The sequence below is a fragment of the Myotis myotis genome, unplaced genomic scaffold (genome assembly GCF_014108235.1).
Source record: "Myotis myotis isolate mMyoMyo1 unplaced genomic scaffold, mMyoMyo1.p scaffold_m19_p_1, whole genome shotgun sequence".
NCBI lineage: Eukaryota > Metazoa > Chordata > Mammalia > Chiroptera > Vespertilionidae > Myotis > Myotis myotis.
The window spans coordinates 28,859,233-28,878,540 of NW_023416313.1; the positions used below are offsets into that span (position 1 = coordinate 28,859,233).

General features: G+C 36.9%; 1 protein-coding gene across 3 annotated transcripts in view; it reads right to left on the reverse strand.

The window, feature by feature from the left end:
* GABRA2 (gamma-aminobutyric acid type A receptor subunit alpha2) overlaps positions 1-19,308 on the reverse strand; it is a 110,697-nt gene that overhangs the window by 49,592 nt on the left and 41,797 nt on the right. For all 3 annotated transcript variants that reach the window (XM_036332865.1, XM_036332854.1, XM_036332874.1), the window contains exon 4: positions 8,868-8,935. In XM_036332865.1, coding sequence (XP_036188758.1) covers positions 8,868-8,935 — 68 coding nt within the window. The remainder of the gene's footprint in view (positions 1-8,867; positions 8,936-19,308) is intronic.

Sequence of the window (19,308 nt, forward strand, 5' to 3'; positions counted from 1 at the left end):
AGCACATTTAAACATATTAATTGCTAAAATATTATCATGAACAGCAATCTTAAATGGTAGCAAAAATAAGTATATTTTATTAATAAATATAACAGTAATTCCTGAACAATAAGTGATTTAACTTTATATCGTTCCAATTTCTGCTTTGGTGTTTACTTTATATTTTAATATGTTAGTACAAAAGTATACAGATATAGAAATACATAAATAAGTGCAGTTGATCCACTAGTTTTTGTGGGTTTGCTTTCTATATTTAAAAGGCAGAGTAAGTAGACAACCAAATAATATTTAATGGATATCTACTAAGCATAACAGGATTTCCAAACAAATTATTTACATGTGATTGCCTTAAATTCATATAAAATGCACATTCTCAGTATTTAAAAAAAACAGAAAAATTCCTTAAAAGAAACTTAGATTTCACCATGAGTATACTAGTACACTTTTATAGTAATAGTTTGATTTGTATGTTATAGAATATTGTTAGAGAAATACAGAACAATGCATCCTCTTCATACAAATTCATGGACCCATGAACTGAGATTCTAAAAGAAATCAGTAATAACAAGAGTAAAAACAAAATCTTTTAGGAATACACAAAGAAGCAAATTTAGGAAACACTAAAAAATTCACAAGGACATATCAGCATGCAGCTAACCTATGGCCAATATACTGGAGAAGTGAGACTAATAATTGGATAAAAATGAAATGAAGGAATTCACATAGTTCCATATTTCAAAAATAATTTACCAGAAATGTAATCTTTTAAAAGATGGGGTGATAGATAAATTCCGTGGTTTTCCTGTGTCCAAGCTTGTTAGGGGCAAAATCAAGAGAGGGATACAATTTCCAGTCCAATACTGCAAACAAGAAAATCACTCTCTATTGCATAGTTTATTGCATAAACATGATTTCAAGGACACACTGACTTAGTGAAGACATCATATTTTTAGTGCCTGGGTACATTAATTATAAGTCAATGCTTGTAGCCTGTTTTGATGAATTATGTCCAAATGGCAGGGCTGTTCTTGGAGTAATTTCCCATTTACTTTGATCTACTGAGTGTATTTTAACAGTGTGTTTCTTTTTTTTTATTATTATTCATTTTATTTATTTATTTATTTATTTATTTATTTATTTATTTATTTATTTATTTTGGCATCACCATTTATCCCTCTATATGCTCCTCCTCCACCACCTGCCCCGCCTCCCACCACAATCACCACACACATGGACACAGACAAGAGTGTGTTCCTTGTATGACAAATGAAAAAGTAGCCACCCTCTCCCTTACCTCTCTAGCCTGGTGTTCAGCAATCCTCTCCCATCATACGCTCTCCTGCAGCAATACTGATATTGCAGGGCCTCTAAGGCCTCATGCTCAATCTTAGAACCCAAACTCATTGACCTCTGCTGCAGTATCTCTTCCCTATCAACCCCTTCATTTGGCCACATTTACTTCACTTTGAGAACAAGGGTCATAACCACCTTCTTGCATGCATTAAAAATAAACAATAATTAGTCTATGAATAAATGAATGAGGAGGACTCATTGGAAATTAAATATTGCAACAAGGATTCTGGGAACAACAGCACAAAGGGTATATAAGGAGAAAGGCATCATCAGAGACAGAAGAAAAACTCTCAGGTATCTTACAAAAAGAGTCATCAGTATGCAATACCGTAATTCTTAAATTCACAGGTAAGAATGTTGGCATGTGTCTGTTTGAATAACTATATTAAGCTAATCACAGTGGGCATTTATTGTATATAATAGTAATATTTTAGAGAATCTTGACATATATCAAAAAAGCGACGCCATAGTAAGTCCTCTGGTAACAGAGATCTACTATGTTTTAGTTTTATTTAGGAATACTTTGGCTTTGGGAAGGCAATTGGCTCTAAGTCCCTTTTTGATCTGACTCAGAGTTATGTTCTAGTCTCATCTCCTTTCGTATCCCTAATAGTATTCTAGGCTTCTATTATACTGACCTTTTACATTTCACTAAACTCAACAAACACTTCTAATTTTTGCCAAAACGTTCTTCTCATTATATAGCTGGCCAACCAATCCCTATTTGTCCTCCTTAGCTCTTTCCTTTTCCTAGAAGCCTTCTCAGGTGTAGATATCCTCAGCACACATCCCCTCTACTACCATATTAATTCATAAACACTGCAGTAAAAAACATGATCACACTGTTTTAAAATGATAATTTTTTCTTAGTCCCGCAACCCCCCCCCCCCCCACGCTGCGAACAACTTGAGGGCAGCACTGCTTATACCTACGTATTTCAGTTCTCAGCACTGTGACAGACACAGAGTATGTACTTAGTAAATCTTGTTGAAATGAACAAACACAACTCATGCCTTCTCGTAGCTCAGCGTGCAGGAAAAGGAAAGCTATGTGAAGGTTTTTAGTATCCAGTGTGAAAAGTCATAAGAAATGTGTGAACGCCATGTGGTGGAGCACAAGGACCAGAAGGGCTGCCTCTCCTTGGAGTAGCCTAGAGAAACATCAGAGAAGATGAAATGTGAGCTTGGCCTTGAGTAAATGAAAGATCTCCAGTTGGCAACAGAGGAGCGAAGCACAACAAAAACAGGGGAAAACATGTGCAAAGCCAGAGAGCTGTTAAAGATAATGGCATGCTCGGAGAACAGTGAGAAGTTCAATGCCATCTTTAAAAATAAAAGCCTTCCAGCCACTGCCCTCTGTCTCGCCTCCTTGCCTCAACCACGCTGCTTAAAAATGTCTCCACCACTCTTTACCCATTTCCTCACCTCCCACTAGCTCAGCCCACTGCAATCTGGTTGCTGTTACCACGATCAGCAAATATCTCCCTGTTCTTTATCTAATGACACACTCGAATCCTTTTCTTGACTTTACTACAATATATAACACTGTTGTCATCTCTCTACTTTTTCAATACTCTCCTGCATTCGCATGAAAAGCACATTCTCCGGGTTTTGTGGGAAACCCTCGGGAAAATCCTCATCTTGGGATCTGATACCCTCTGTGTCTTCCAAATATCTACCTGGAATGGTGTCTCCTGGAAAATGTATGGGACTGACACCAATGGATAATATATTATTCTTAATCAAGATATACAAGTTCAGTGCCCTCCCAAGAACACAGATTCCACCCTGGCAATCTGGGGAAAAACATGCAACCTCTGCAATGTTGTTATTTTTTTTAATCACTCAGGTTCAGAAATCATAGCTGTTTGTTATTTAGTTTATACAAAAGAATTGAGGGGGAGGGGTGGTAGGGAGTGCTATTTTCTGAAGAAGCCAAGAGAGCTATGACTGGATGTCCTTGGTTCTCACACCCTCCCTCCTGCAAGATGAAAAAGGACGGAGTCAAACCAGTCAGACTACCTTTACTTGCCCTCTTTTGTGAAATTGTTACCGCATTCCCTAGGTGAGGTTTTACTGTGGGCAACACCTATGGGTTCAACCCATTACTGAACAAATCATATCCTATCTTGACTAAGGGCTGCAAGTGAAAAATATACTGATCATTGCACATCGTTGTATCTAATCCTATCTAATAAAAGGCTAATATGCAAATCAACTTAACAACAGAACCACCAGTTGCTATGATGCACACTGACCACCACGGGGCAGATGCTCGATGCATTTTGAGGAATATTTTTAAAAACTATAAGAGGGTGCTGAAAAATATTGGCTGAAGGAATGCATGTTCCCCAAGTCTAAACCCTATCCTTCCACAATATCAATAACCTTACAATAATCAACTTATACAAGCCAACTTTAAAGTGAGTATACTTTATGTCTTTACTTTTGATATGTAATATTTGCCATATTTGCAGCGGTCATTTACAAATGACAACTTCTGATAAAGGTTTGCATCTAAGTCCAGTATCAAGTTTTGACCAAATATTGACATATAACAACTCTCTAAAACCTTCCTATGGTCTCTATTATCCATGAATGAGTGAGATCATGTGGTATTTTTCCTTCATTGACTGGCTTATTTCACTTAGCATAATGCTCTCCAGTTCCATCCATGCCGTTGCAAATGGTAAGAGTTCCTTCCTTTTTACAGCAGTGTAGTATTCCATCGTGTAGATGTACCACAGTTTTCTAATCCATTCATCTACTGATGGGCACTTAGGCTGTTTCCAGATCTTAGCTATGGTGAATTGTGCTGCTATGAACATAGGGGTGCATATATCCTTTCTGATTGGTGTTTCTGGTTTCTTGGGATATATTCCTAGAAGTGGGATCACAGGGTCAAATGGGAGTTCCATTTTCAGTTTTTTGAGGAAACTCCATACTGTCTTCCATAGTGGCTGCACCAGTCTGCATTCCAAACTTTTGAACAATAATAGGTAGAGAGGCAGAGCTGCCTCAAACAGATTGTCAAACTGCAGCGGGAAGGCCGGGGAGGGTTGGGGGGCGGGAGGGGGGTAAGAGATCAACCAAAGGACTTGTATGCATGCATATAAGCATAACCAATGGACATAAGACACTGGGGGATAGGGGAGGCCAGGGGATTGTCAAGGGCTGGGGGGAAAAAAGACGCATATGTAATACCCTTTGTAATACTTTAAGCAATTAAAAAAAAAAAGATTAGTTCAAGCTTAAAAAAAATAAAAAATAAAACCTTCCTATGATGTTAATTACCAAACAACATAATATCCCAATGACTTCTGGAGGATCTAAGTGACACTAAACACTGTTTTGATAACATAAAAAGTAAGGTCTAGAAACCAAGGTCACTGCTTACCCTGCCTGGCTACTTCTTAATGGCCTGATGGTAATCTCTGAATCAGTCATGTTGAGATGACTTCAAAGTTCCCATTGTTCAAGTTCTAACCTTAATACTTAGCACTGCAAGAGATAACCATTTGAGCTGAGGTTCTTAGCCTAATTTTTGGTGCAGTAATTGATGGCAATACCATTATACCTTAAAAATATGCACACACAGTAAAAGTGTTTACAATATGGGAAAAGCCTTCTATATAGAAACCAATGAGAAAAATTATCAATGAGTGAGTTATAAATTTCTAAAATGCACATGCCTACTAAAAACTTTGTCAATTGTCAACTGCTAGTGCATTCCAAAGTTTAATTACCTTCTTACGAATTGTTTAAATGTTGAAATAAAATAATTAAACTTAATTGCAGACACTGTAATTAGAAACTAATTATAATTTAGAACTTCACCTTTCTCCGGACAATTACACTGGTTAATGATTCTGAGATACAGTTTACGTGTGCGTGTGTGTGTTTGTTCTCTGGGTTTTTAATACTTTCTGCTATGCTGCTTTTCTCTCTCAAGCTAATGTCACAGCATATCTGCATCACTGACCTGAACAGGAAGACTTGGGGGTTTAGGTCTTGCTTCAGTGTGTGCATTGCATAGAAATGAGTGTATCTGCTAAGCTGATAAAAGTAAAATTAAATTTATCCTTTACTTTTCTTCCATTGCCTAATTGCTTCCGCAAGCCATTTTTATATATGGCTGATAATGATATGGGTTATATTTTCCCTTACCATTACAATAACTTTATTTCTATTTAAAGTGTCACAGCCAAGCATGGTTTCTTGATTGGAAATATAAATTTAATATAAATTCAAACTTTCCCTCATTATCTCACTTTCCAGCAAAAAATAATATCAAGGTTGAGAATCACTCCGTTTGATCATCAAAAAGATCAGATTATTTCTTTTCACAAAATACATACATGCTTTTAAATGGAGTGCTGTCTTCACTGGTAGATGTGCAATATCACTAATTATGTATATTTGTATATGTCGGTGTTACATTTGTATATAGATAATTCAGGTTTCATTTTCCCCATCTTCATCATGCTTCTCTAGATTTGGACAAATAGCAAACAGTACCTGTTGTGTGATCAAACCACCTCTTGGCTCTCATTCAAAATCCTCCCCATTCCACACATTATTATGTATACCAATTATCAGTGTATTGCCTCTCAGCTCCAAATCCACCCTCCTTTCCCCTTCTCGGCGATACTGCAGAAGGACTCTGTCAACACTGGCCCTTTGCCAGCTGGCACAATGTTAGGCTTTGTCAACAAAAGGTATGGGAGTAATCTTTTGATGTCCTAGCAAAAGAAGACGACTCTCTCTGTGCTTCTCTTGGGGATTCAGATGCCTCGTCACTCTTTGCGTTGCTTCAAAAGGTTGGTATGCGAGGAGTTTCCAGCCACCAGGCAGGATATGCTTACACACCAGCTTCAGCAAAGACCCTCCCAGGTTTCTTCACCAGCGACAGGGGCATGCTCCTGGAGCACCAACTTATTCTTCACTGAGCTCTGACTCAGCCTTCAGTGTCAAGGCACTCTGCCAAGTCCTCACTGTCTTCCTTGTTCATGATGCTTCACTCCTAGAAGCAGACGTTGCCTACTGCGTTTGCTAATTCTGCATTGATTGGTTTTCTTTTACCCTGTTTTATTATTTAACCACTTCTACCAGTTCATAATTAATTATATTGGATTTTCCCTGCTCAAATGACCGTTGTGGATTCTTTCCTCTGACTGGATGCTGATGATAGGTGCTCACTTGGTGGCCTTGCAATTAATCAGACTTCCTCCAAGCAAGCTACTGGTAAGACTGAGTAAGCAGGTGAATAAAGATAGAAATAAAGTAGAAAATTGGACATGACCAAAGAGAATTCTGTAGGACTGTGTTAGGCTGGGATATTCAGAGAAATGTAACATTAGAAAACTGTTGAGGGCCCACAAAGCTTTCAACAGCCTCTGATGTAAAATATGTATTTCATTTGGGAAAATATCTCAATATATAGGCTCCTGTGCACACATACGTACACACACTCACATACAAATACATTCCAAAACAGAAAAATAAAATTAAAAAATCAAAGTGATTTTTTTAAATGTTGCCAACCATAATTCCACTCAACTCAATTATATATAGTTTGGAATGTAAGTCAATTTTAATGTTTAATATAAAGTGTGGTAGAGGCCTCCAAAATAAATCAAATCATGAGTGTGTTAAAATTTTTAAAAGTTCTTAGGTGAAGTTCACTGAAGAGTCCAAATTTTGCCTGGCTGGCATGGCTCAGTGGTTGAGCACTGACCTATGGACCAAGAAGCCACTGTTCGATCCCCGTGTTGTGGGCTTGATCCCAGTGTGGGGTATGCAGGAGGCAGCTAGTCAATGATTCTCTGTCATCATTGATGTTTCTATATATCTTTCCCTCTCTGAAATCAATAAATTATATTTTTTTAAAAGCGAGCAAATTTTGATTTCAATTAAAAAATGAAGAAGTTTAAATTTTTTGTTGTTGCTAATGACTACAGGCCTAACATTATCTACCAGCTTTTTATTTTTATTTATTTATTTGCATATAAACATTAACGTTTATTTTATTTTTCTCATTTCAATGTTTTATTAAAATACCTTGTTTATAGGGACAACCAAGAAAAACATACATCATTTATATGTAAAATATAATGAACATAGGCTCTTGGGAATGTAGATTTTTAAAATTTCAAAGCTTTCATAAAAACAATGACAGCAGCAGACAGGACCACAGACACACAACAGCATGATTGGCTGATCATGACCACCTCACTGGGACATGGTCCCGTCCCAGTTCTGACACACGTTATGCTAAATCTTCAAGTCTTAACTTTGCACATCAGTATCCCCTATTCTTCATTTCAACTTGACATCAGTAGATTCCTTATGTTAACTGTTAAACTTCAATTTTAATTGCAGAATTATAATGCCTTTTCCCATTATTTTCCTTACTTTATTTTTCTCATAACTCATGATTTGTAGAAATATATAAATTTGCCAACTTTCCCTGAAAGGAAGTCTTAAATGGAAACAATAGCTAAATAATTGCAGTTTCTTTCCCTTCCCTTTTAAAAAAAAGTCAGCTTCATTGCGGTATAAATGACAAATAAAATTGTAAGATATTTAAAGTGTGCATTGTAGCAATTTAATGTACCTATACATTGTGAAAGAATTCCCCTCCATCTAGCTCAACTATTTATCTTTTGTGTGTGTGACATTTGTTTAAGTTCTACTCTTTTAGAAATTTGAATTATACAATACAGTGTTATTAAGTATAGTCACCATAGTTTACATTAGACCCTCAGACCTTTTTTATCTTATAGCTGAAAGTTTGCACTCTTACACCCACCTCTCCCTATCCCCACCCCCAGACCCTGACAACCATATTTTTACTCTTTCTATGAGCTTAATTTTTTTATTTGACATAAAAGTAATACACATGGAATTTGTCTTTCTCTGTTAATTCACTTAGCATAATGCCCTAAAGATCAATCCATCTTGTAGCAAATGGCAGGATTTTGTTATTTCTCATGGCTAAATAACATCCCTCTGTGGATATATACCATGTTTCTATACCTTGGTTATTGTGAATTAGCCTATCATGAACATGGGAGGGCAGATACCTCTTTGTGATCCTAATTTCATTTCCTTGGGATGGATACTCAGAAGTGGGATTGCTGGATCCTATGGATTATATTTTTAAATTTTTGAGGATCCTCCATAGTGTTTTCCACAGTGGCTGTACCATCTTACATGCCCACAAACAGTGCACAAGGGTTCCATTTTCTCCACATCCTCACCAATACTATTAACTCTTGTCTTTTCAGTGACTATATATATATTAAAAAGGACTAATCAAAACCCCAAGCTACAATGGCGCACTACAGATACAAAAGGATTAGCATCCTTAACTCTCATGTATTTGGCTAGAACAAATAGGCATGAGTCAATCACATAATCCTATAAAACTAAAAATACTCCTTTCTTCTAAACAAATTATTCCTCCCAACTTTGTATATATTAAGTAAAAGCAGTATTTAATGAAAAACTCACCATATCTGTATCTGAGACAGGGCCAAAACTGGTCACGTAGATGTTAGTGAAGACTTCAGTAATACTGTCTGATAGGAGAAAAGGAGATTGAAAATAGATGTTATGTAATGAGAGGCACAGGAGACAGAAGTGGCCAAGTTCATGGCATGGTTAGAAAACTGTGATATTTAGGAATATTGCTCTTTCTTTTCAACTTTCAGAACCAACAAAAATATCTAGGTTGCTCACTTATTTCATAGGTTCTAGCAACCCTAAATGCAAAATTCCTAGAAGTATTAAGATCTTCTTACTTGGAAACTACAACTGACTAGAGCATTCTTTTGTATGCATATTTCTCAAAATTAATAGTTTCTTAGAATCTATCATAATTGAACTAGTTTTCATAAATTTTCCATAGGTACTGAAAATAAAATATAGTTAGCATGATTACTCTGTGATATAGTCCTGTATTTGATATTTAAACTAAATGTTTCAGATGGTACTTAATGATGGTAGAGATTTAGTTTTTAGGTTGTAAATTAATGAATCTTCTGAATAAAGCAAAAAACAGATGGCTAATCATTACAAATAAATATAATCCATATTAATATAAAAGTTATTATTCAGTGATATAAAAATAAAAGCAAATAACATACATTAATCACACTGGATTACTTCCAAACAAGCTCGCTTTTAAATGTATTTAAGAATGCCGAAATTGCCAAGACTTATTTAGCATTCATCTTATTTAATTCATCTTAATTGAATTAAAGTCTATAGTTATGTCCCTTATTGACTGTAACACAATTAACTGGATTGCTCTGTTAGCCAGGTGATTTTAAATAAGGCAAATAGTGAGGGGGTGGGGGGCGGGAGTATTTAAGAGAAAAACATTTTAAATGTTCTTATAAAAAAATGCATCATTAATTTCTACCATTATACAGTCAGGGGATAAAAATAAAATAAAAATTTCTATCATCATGAAATGAATGTCTTATCTAGTAACTATCAAATTTTTAATTCTAGACAAACAATACCGTGAAATTTTTTAATATTATATGGGACATGCATTTATAATCATGAAAGAGAGAGGAGATGAAGTCTGGGATATTGAATCCACTATGGCAAAACCAAAGAAATAAAAAGAATATGAAAAAGCAGAGTAGACTTCTTCAAAAGGCTTTACACATACTAATCAACATAACAAACCTATGAGATCGATGTTCTCTTATCCCAATGTGTGTGTACACTTATGTACAGAAAAGTAAGAGATTATGCCCAATGACCCACTTAGAATCCAAGCAATCAGGCTCCTGAGCCCTCAGGGTAAACCAAAGCCTTATACACAGTCCACATAAATTTGAAATAAAAGTGTGTTCTCATTAACTACATATTTGTATTCACCACAATACTCTGTGCTAAAGACATAGTTACAGTGTTCCAAATATAGTCATTCAACTTTATTATATGTATATACTATTCTATTACAAAAACTGTATTTATGAAATTTTATTATAAAACTGATTTGAAACCTAAATCCTATACAATAAAGCGTGATATGCAAATTGACCATCACTCCAACACACAAGATGGCCACCCCCATGTGGTCAAAGATGGCTACCACAAGATGACCAGCAGGAGAGGGCAGTTGTGGGCAATCAGGCCAGCAGGGGAGGGCAGTTAGGAGGGACCAGGCCAACAAGGGAGGACATTTAGGGGGGACCGGGCCGGCAGAGGAGAGCAGTTGGGGGCGATCATGCCTGTAAGGGAGGACAGTTGGGGAGACCAGGCCGGCAGGGGAGGGCAGTTAGGGGTGACCAGGCTGGCAGGGGAGGGCAGTTTGGGGCAATCGGGCCGGCAGGGGAGCAGTTAGGCATTGATCAGGCTGACAGGGGAGTGGTTAGGGGGTGATCAGGCTGGCAGGCAGAAGCAGTTAGGGGCAATCAGGCAGGCAGGCAGGCAGGCAAGCAGTTGGGAGCCAGCAGTCCTGAATTGTGAGAGGGATGTCTGACTGCCCGTTTAAGTAGGCAGTCGGACATCCCTTGAGGGGTTCCCAGATTGGAGAGGGTGCAGATTGGGCTGAGAGAGCCCCCCCATGCACCAATTTCATACACTGGGCCTCTAGTATATTTATAAAGTTAATTCTCAGCTGCCACCTGCTCCAAAGACCTGCACAGAGTCAGCTTCATGGATATGCAACTTGTGCAACTGCATAAGACCCTGTGCTCAGAAAAGCCCCATGCTCAGTTTAATGTTCTATAATTACTATTTTTAAATTTATTTTTTAATATTCTTGTTTAAATTGAATTTTTAGAGAGAGAGGTAGGGAGAGAGAGAAAGAGATTGGCTGCCTCTGGCATGTCCCCTATTGGGATTGAGCCTGCAACCTGGGCATGTGCCCTGACTGGAAATTGAACCGGCAACCTTTTGTTGCACAGGAGGATACCCAACCTACTGAGCAATACCACCTGGCTATTTTTAAATTTCTTAATCATTTTCTGACTAAAGGCTCTGTATTTTCATCTTGTACTGGGCCTGTGCTGGACTAAATTATATATGTCGAAGGAAAGAAAGGAGGGAGGGAGAGAGGGAGGGAGGAAGGAAGGAAATGAGACCCAAGTTTGTTTCCCCTTCCCCTTATTTGCACAAAAATCAATAATACTATCACATTTATTCAATAAACAATTGAATAAAATTTTAGTAATTATTGATATTGATTTAAAATACTCCAGAGCAGAGAAATTAAAATGTTAAGGTAGTCTTCACCCAAGTAGAAGCAAATGCAATTGTCTTCCTTAGTCTGGAAGAGTAAACTTGAAAAAGAGAGATGGCAAAAATGTGTGAATATGTTTATGCTTAAGGATATGAACAATATCCACTACATGCCAAATGGAAAGCAAAGAATAAGGGAGAGTATTATCAGTACCTAATGGCTGCAGAGGAGTGCCAGCTAATAGTAAGAGTGAAAAATAAGATTTTACCATGAAAGTTCCAAGAGGAGAAAAAACTAAAGAGGAAGAAGATAAATATGCAAAGTTACCTTAAAGAAATGATTTCATGGTTTACTGACTTCATAAATATAGCTAAAGAATGTATGCATTGGAAGGAATATTCTTCAGCTATGAAAGTCCAGGAAAAAAAAATCAGCTAAGCACACACTGACCACAAATATCCAATAGGTACCCGAGATTGGAAAAAAGATTCTTGGTAATAAGACTTTGAGGATTTCCATAGGGATGGATGCCCAGAGCTGTAAATAATCAATAGGCATTAGTGGGATATTCTAGTGTGATGACTATACATATCTGATACGTCTAACACGGCTTTCCAGGGTTCTGCATTGGAAGTGCAATCTTGGATGATGATGGAGCTTTCCATAAGAGAAAGAAAGGGGAGCAAAGGGGAGGCCAGGGAAGTGGGGTGAGATTATATGAAGAGGGTAGAGGTAATTTTTGGATTCTGTCAAAGCCAACAGTATCTTCTGGTTTTATTTTGTTTACCCATGTGCATGTAGGACAGGGTTGCGTTATTAATGCCTGTTACAATACTCTGGTCCATGTGATGGATGGATGTCACACATAAACAAATACCACTGATACTCTGGAGCCACCCTAGTCTCCGCATTTTAGGTACCATGAGCGACCTTCTCAAATCCTGATCACTTTAGTGGACACAACAAGCACTGTCCTGCCTCAGTGCTTTCACGTTGGCATTTACTTCTCTTTCATTTTCGTTAACTGCTACTCTGCCTTTGGTCTCGATTTAAATGTTCGCTCAGAGCAGGGCTTTGCTACTTTTCCTGTATAATGGAAGCTCTCTTCTCTCATTTTTCTCTCTCTGACACTATGTTGTTTTCACAGGGTGTTTTAGAACTTGCCCTTATTTTTATGCCTTAATATTTTTGTTTTGTTTGTGTTTTGTCTGTCTTCCCAACTAGAATTTAAATTTGCTAGGGACAGAGACTGAGGCTTTTCTGTTCTGTTATGTCACCAGTGCTAGCACACCTGCTACATATCAGGTGCTTTATATGTGAATTAACAAGTTGTTTCTAATTATAGTTCATAGAGAACATATAACTCTCCCCAAAATATTTCATCAACATACAAAATGGCCCTGAAGCCCTGACTGGTTTGGCTCAGTGGATAGAGTGTCGGCCTGCGGACTGAAGGGTCCCAGGTTCAATTCCAGTCAAGGGCATGTACCTTGGTTGCGGGCATATGCCCAGTGGGGAGTGTGCAGGAGGCAGTTGATCGATGTTCCTCTCTCATCTATGTTTCTAACTCTCTATCCCTCTCCCTTCCTTTCTGTAAAAAATCAATAAAAATATATTTTTAAAAAATGGCCCTGAAGAGTGGTCACTGCTCGTAAGAAAGGGCACTGTCATTTGTAAAGTCAGAGACCAACTGCCCCTTGACAGAGGGAGGTGGAGAGCCTGGGAAATAGGTTCCCAATGAAGAAACAAAGTCACGGAAAAGGGGGAACTGTCGGTGGGAACTAAAATTTAACTGCTGAACAGAAAGAGGATTTTAACGGAAGCATCCACCATGCGTTACCTCAAAAATAATTGCTTATCAGCTAAATGTTTGGCTTTAGAAATATCAAGAGCAATATATGCAAAAATAAGAAGATCTTCCAGAGAGTTTTTCAAAGGCCAAATACATGAGTTTAATAACAAGTACTTAGGGATAAATAAGGAATGCGTGTGATAAACATAGAAGAATGTGTGACCCACAGAACAGTCATCCAATTCAGGGTGACAGCTAACTGGGGAGAGAGGAAGAGGAACAATCTACTGAGAGGCACCAAGGAGATTCTAATATATTTCTAATATTTTCCTTCTAAAACTGACATTAATTAATTTTGTCAACGTTTTAAGATTAGATAAAGCTGATCACAGAATCAATCATATTATTCTCTGTGCTTTTCTGAATGTTTGAAATACTTCAAAAAAAAGTAAATGGCCCTGAAGCATACCCAAAATTAACCCATAAATAATTTCAAGAAACGTTTAAATTAAGTCATGGAGATTACTCTTTACTAGGTAATAACAATCAAACTTACTTTAAAAAATATTTTGCAAAAGTCTTTTAAAATAGTTAAGTTTGGCTTATGAACATGGTTAACGTGTGCAGAAGTGTGGGGTATTTGGCTGTAAGGACAGACATAGGTTGTACTGAAAAATACCTGCAATGAGAATGCTGTCTCTCTCTCTCTCTCTCTCTCTCTCTCTCTCTCTCTCTCTCTCTCTCTCTCTCTCTCTCTCCATAGCATTCACCAAAGAACTTAGATATAGAGAATGGTATGTCCAGGGCTGTTGTACTAGAAATGCTATATCACATTTATAACAGTGGGCAAACAAACAGGGGAGATTAAAGAAAATATATCCAGTTTGAAAGATATTTCAATAATTAAAACAAAAGAAAAAAATAACATTGAGAACAGGAAAGCATAGAAATCAAAGGAATAGATTTTTTTCCCTAACGTGGTATTTTTAGAATATGCTGAAATAGGCCCTATTGTTTTACTATTAAGAGTATATTTAGCCAAAACCGGTTTGGCTCGGTGGATAGAGCATCGGCCTGCGGACTGAAAGGTCCCAGGTTCGATTCCGGTCAAGGGCATGTACCTGGGTTGTGGGCACATCCCCAGTGGGGGATGTGCAGGAGGCGGCTGATCGATGTTTCTCTCTCTCATCGATGTTTCTGACTCTCTATCTCTCTCCTTTCCTCTCTGTAAAAAATCAATAAAATATATTAAAAAAAAAAAAAGAGTATATTTAGAGCCTAGAAATGAGCATTTGCATAAAACAAATGAAAGAAGGCTGGAAAGTAAATGGATGGTGAATACATGAAAAAAACAAACAGAAAACATTTTCTGTAAATGTTTGTCAAAAAATATTTGGATGAAGTCATAAATAGTTGAACTATACTGGGTAATGTACTACACTAGCAATCAAACCTTCAAGCGAAAATTTCTAACATTTAGCAGGAATTAAATCATGTCTTTCTGTACAGCATTTTGTGAATGATTGACATACATTTGAAATTGGGCACTAATGCTGGTTACCAGTGGACAAAGATTTCAACACAATTGAACATAGCAGTGGGCTTTCTGTTATCTCTTCCGTGAGGTCCACCTTACCATCCTACTCAGATTCGCAGCCATTCCCTGTCTCCCCCTAACTCTAATATGTTCATTTACTTATTGTGTTTACTATTTGCTGTCTATAGCTACCAATATAATAGACACAAGCCAGATATTGCTATTTAAATTTTAATTAATTAAAATCAAATAAAATTAAAGATTTAGTTTCTCAGTCACACTAACCACATTTTCTCCACATATGACTTTGGCTACCATATTGGATAGCACAGTTGAACATTTTCATGGTCACAGAAATTTCTATAAGGTAATCCTACACTATATCCCCCCCACTAGCAGGTAAGCTCCATGAACACAGGGATTTTTATTTGCTCAAAAAAATAAAAGTCCAACACTGAACAACCCCTGACATAATGTATATTTTTAATAAATTTTTGTTGAATAGGTGAATCGTCATTCTTTCTCACAGAGCCACTTAAAGCAGACAGGGCTCTGTTATAATGCAGCTTTCCATAGCCTAATAAAGAGATATATCAGGCAAACAGCAAATAAGTATACAATTGCAGGAGTTATATATGCTATGAAAGAATATAACAAGAAAATATTAATTCTCCTGGAAACACCTTTTTTCACTTGGTTTCTGAAACACCACAATTTCTTGATTTTATTTGACTCCCACTTCTCTGAATCCTTTATTGCTATGCCTCCAACTATTAATATCAGAGTGTACCAACATTCATTTGGGGTTGGGGGTGGGTTCTCTATATTTAGTGCTCGATGGTTCCTTTCATTTAGTCACGGACTCTTTAATTTTTATTTACAGTCCAGAGCTTTCTTCTAAAATCTAGACTCCTATATCCAACTACCTAGTTGACATCTCCACTTGACTATCTAGTAATTTTCTCAAACTCATCATGATCCAAACAAAATTTATTTTTCTTTTCAAAATCAATTGTGCTTGCAGACTTCCCTATAATTGTTGTTGTTATTCCAACCCTTGGCCACAAATCTTGGTTTCACCCACAACATTTTTCTTTTAAACAGTAATTCTGGTTGAGTCTCAAAAATATCTGTAATCCTATCACTTCTCATCACCTAAAACTGTTACTACTACTCTTAAAGTTAACCTTATCTCTCTATAAAAATACTACTTCCCCTGATTCACCCTTATAGACTCTTATTTTATTTTGTTATAAAAGCTGTCATGAGATATAATTTACATTATATAAAATACACAATTTATAAGTGTCAATTCAGTGTTTTTGGTATAAAATGGTGCAACATCACTACTCTCTAACTTCAGGAAAAAAATTATAATCAGAAAGAAACCTTGAATCCATTAGCAGTTATTCCCTGTCCTCCCTCCCTCCAGGCTCTAGCAACTACTAATTCAGTTCTATTCCTATGTATTTTCCTATTCTAGATATTTCATATAAATTGAATCCCTTCTTTGCCTACTTTATAGAGGGGGGAGGGGTGTTTTTTAAGTCATAAATGGGTGTTGGATTTTGTCAAATACTTTTTTTGCACGCATGCAGAAAATCATAAAGCATTTGCCCTTTATTCTATTAATGTGACACTACATCAATTTATTTTCATGTGTTAAAGCAACTTTGCATACTAAGATAAATCTCACTTGGTTTTGGTGTGTAATGTTTTTATGTTGCTGGATTTGATTTGTTAGCATTTTGTTGAGCATTTATGTGTCTGTATCCATAAGGGATACTGGTCTACAGTTTTCTTGCACTATCTTTGTCTTGTTTAGTATCAGTGTGATACTGGACTAATAGAATGAGCTGAGGCATGTTCTCTCTTCTTCTATTTTTAGGGTATTTTGTGAAGGATTGGTGTTAATTCTCTTTTAAATGTTAGACAAAATTCATCAGTGAAGCCATATGGAACTGGGATTTGCTTTGAGGGAAGTTGTTTTGTTACTAATTCAGTCTCTTTCCTTGTATGTCTATTTAGGTTTGCTATTTCTTTTTGAGTTAGTTTTAGTATTTTTCATTATCCTAGGAATTTGTCCATTTCATCTAAGTAATTTAATGATTGTCATATAGCCAGTGTAGCTCAGTGGTTGAGCATTGACCCATGAACCAGGAGGTCACTGTTCAATTCCAGGTCAGGGCACATGCCCAGGTTGTGGGCTAGATCCCCAGTAGGGGGCATGAAAGAGGCAGCTGGTCAATGATTCTCTTTCATCATTGGTGGTTCTATCTCTTTCTTCTTCTCCCTTCCTCTCTCTGAAATCAATAAAAACATAAAAATAATAATTGTCATACAAATATAATACAACTGAGGTCCCTTACAGAATTTATGTAATATTTCCCTTAGAGATTCTCTGCCTAAGGGTTTTCCCTGGCTGTGCAGGGTGGACCAGAAGTGCAGAGAAGTTTATGCTCATAGAAAAAAAATCAACCAATAACTGATAGTATTTGAAGGTATTATAAATCAGGTTTCTCTCCCCCTCAGTGGAGACAACTCTAAGGAACCATTTCTGAGAGATCTGCAGTGGGATTAAGCCTCAATTGCCCTCGGCAGTAACCTGTTTATTAGTATACATTGCTCTGCCTCCCATCCCTTCCCTGTGTCACTTTCCCACCCTCTTTGCTAGTGCTTCCTGGTAATCCCAAATAATCCATATCATAGAGTGTCCTTCTGAGGGAAACCAAACACCAACTCTAAGCATCATTCACTTACTCTAAGAAGGAAAAATTATCATAGTTAAATACATGTATTCACTAGAGCTAACCACACAGCAATAAACTATACTATCCTCACCCCTGTAATTTAAATATTAATAAGAATATTAATAAGAATATAAATTTACCATACTAAGAGTAATGAAATCCCTTCAAGGAGATCAGGATACTAATAATTTTGCTCATCGTGTATCATAAATACAGTGCCATACACATATTTTTCTTAAAAGGTAGTCATTGGTATGCTTTGCTCTATCAGCAATAACAGCAGACATTTTGCTTCCTGGGTTAATCCCCATACACCTACATGCGCCACTGGCCATCAGTCAATTTCATACAAGTCAATCGATACTTATTAAGTGACTTTTGTGTATATGGCGCTTTGTGTTCCCTATGAAGAGTTGAAAACTTTGAATTTGATAACATATTTGCCACTTTTCTACCACAAAGAAATTGCTGCACCTCACCCAGTATCTTCCTTCCCGTAAACCCTTCAATACATATTTGATAAAAAGGAAAGACTTGAACAACACTCCATTTGTTCTGCATTTGGATGGTCAATAAATTGTCCATTATACAGGAAGAGTTCAGAAAAATAATAAAACCATTATGCACTATGTTTTGTTACAATCATTTTTCATTATAGTTTTAAATTTTGGTCTTTGATTTTTTAAATTTTTGCATTTTTTGTATATTCTGTTTGTTCTTATAGTTTTCCTTGTTTACCGTGTTTTTTTTTCCTACTAATGTAAATGTATTGATATTCATAGTATATCCTATTTGAGAATCCTGAACAAGAATTAAGATGCCTGCATGCTTTGAACAGGATACAAAAAAACTCTTAAAGGAGAAACTAAACAATCCCATCATGACTGTAACTGTTATTGGTAACAAATGGATTTGACTTTGAAATCACTTCAAGATCTATCTATTCCCAACAGGCTTTGAGACTGTTCTGGCCTCTAGAACCATCAGTAATAGAAGATCTGTAGTGCCTTCTCTCTCTTTGGAATGTGTTCCTTCAATTCCTAAAGATCCAGTTTGTTCTGATGAGGAAGCTGAGGACACACCTTCTCCCCAAAGTGCTAGTAAAGGAAATCAGTGGGGAAAGGGAAGACTGAGTGCACACTGAGTCCCATCCATTTAGTGGGACCATTGGCTCAATTAACAAATAGCTACTAAGGGCTTACCAAGTACAGTCCCGAGACATTCCCAGACTGACAGACAAGGGAGAGAATGCTCCCAAAGGGAAGCTGTATGCGGTACCAGAATCAACTGATGTCCCTCAAGGTAATGTTTCATCAAGCAATTGCTTCATGTTCAGTCTGGGACTGACAAGGGAAAGAGTAAAGATGTTCTCAAAGAGGCCACTTCTGCTAATACAAATGATATTCTCTTGTGAGGAGATTCTAGTGACCCAACCCCATTTCAAGTTGTTAAGGATGGCATCTAGAGCACATGGGGAGTCGGAACACTGAGTCCAAAGTTCAGTCCGGGCACAAGCTATGATAGATCTAATATCCCTGGGTTAGTTGGTAACTTGGAGCATACCAGCCACCAACTAGAAATCCTATGCTGTTCTTCAAACTAGCTTAGCAGGTTATAAAAATTTAAAATTAAAGACTATGCTGATATAAATTTACATTTTGTTCCCAAAA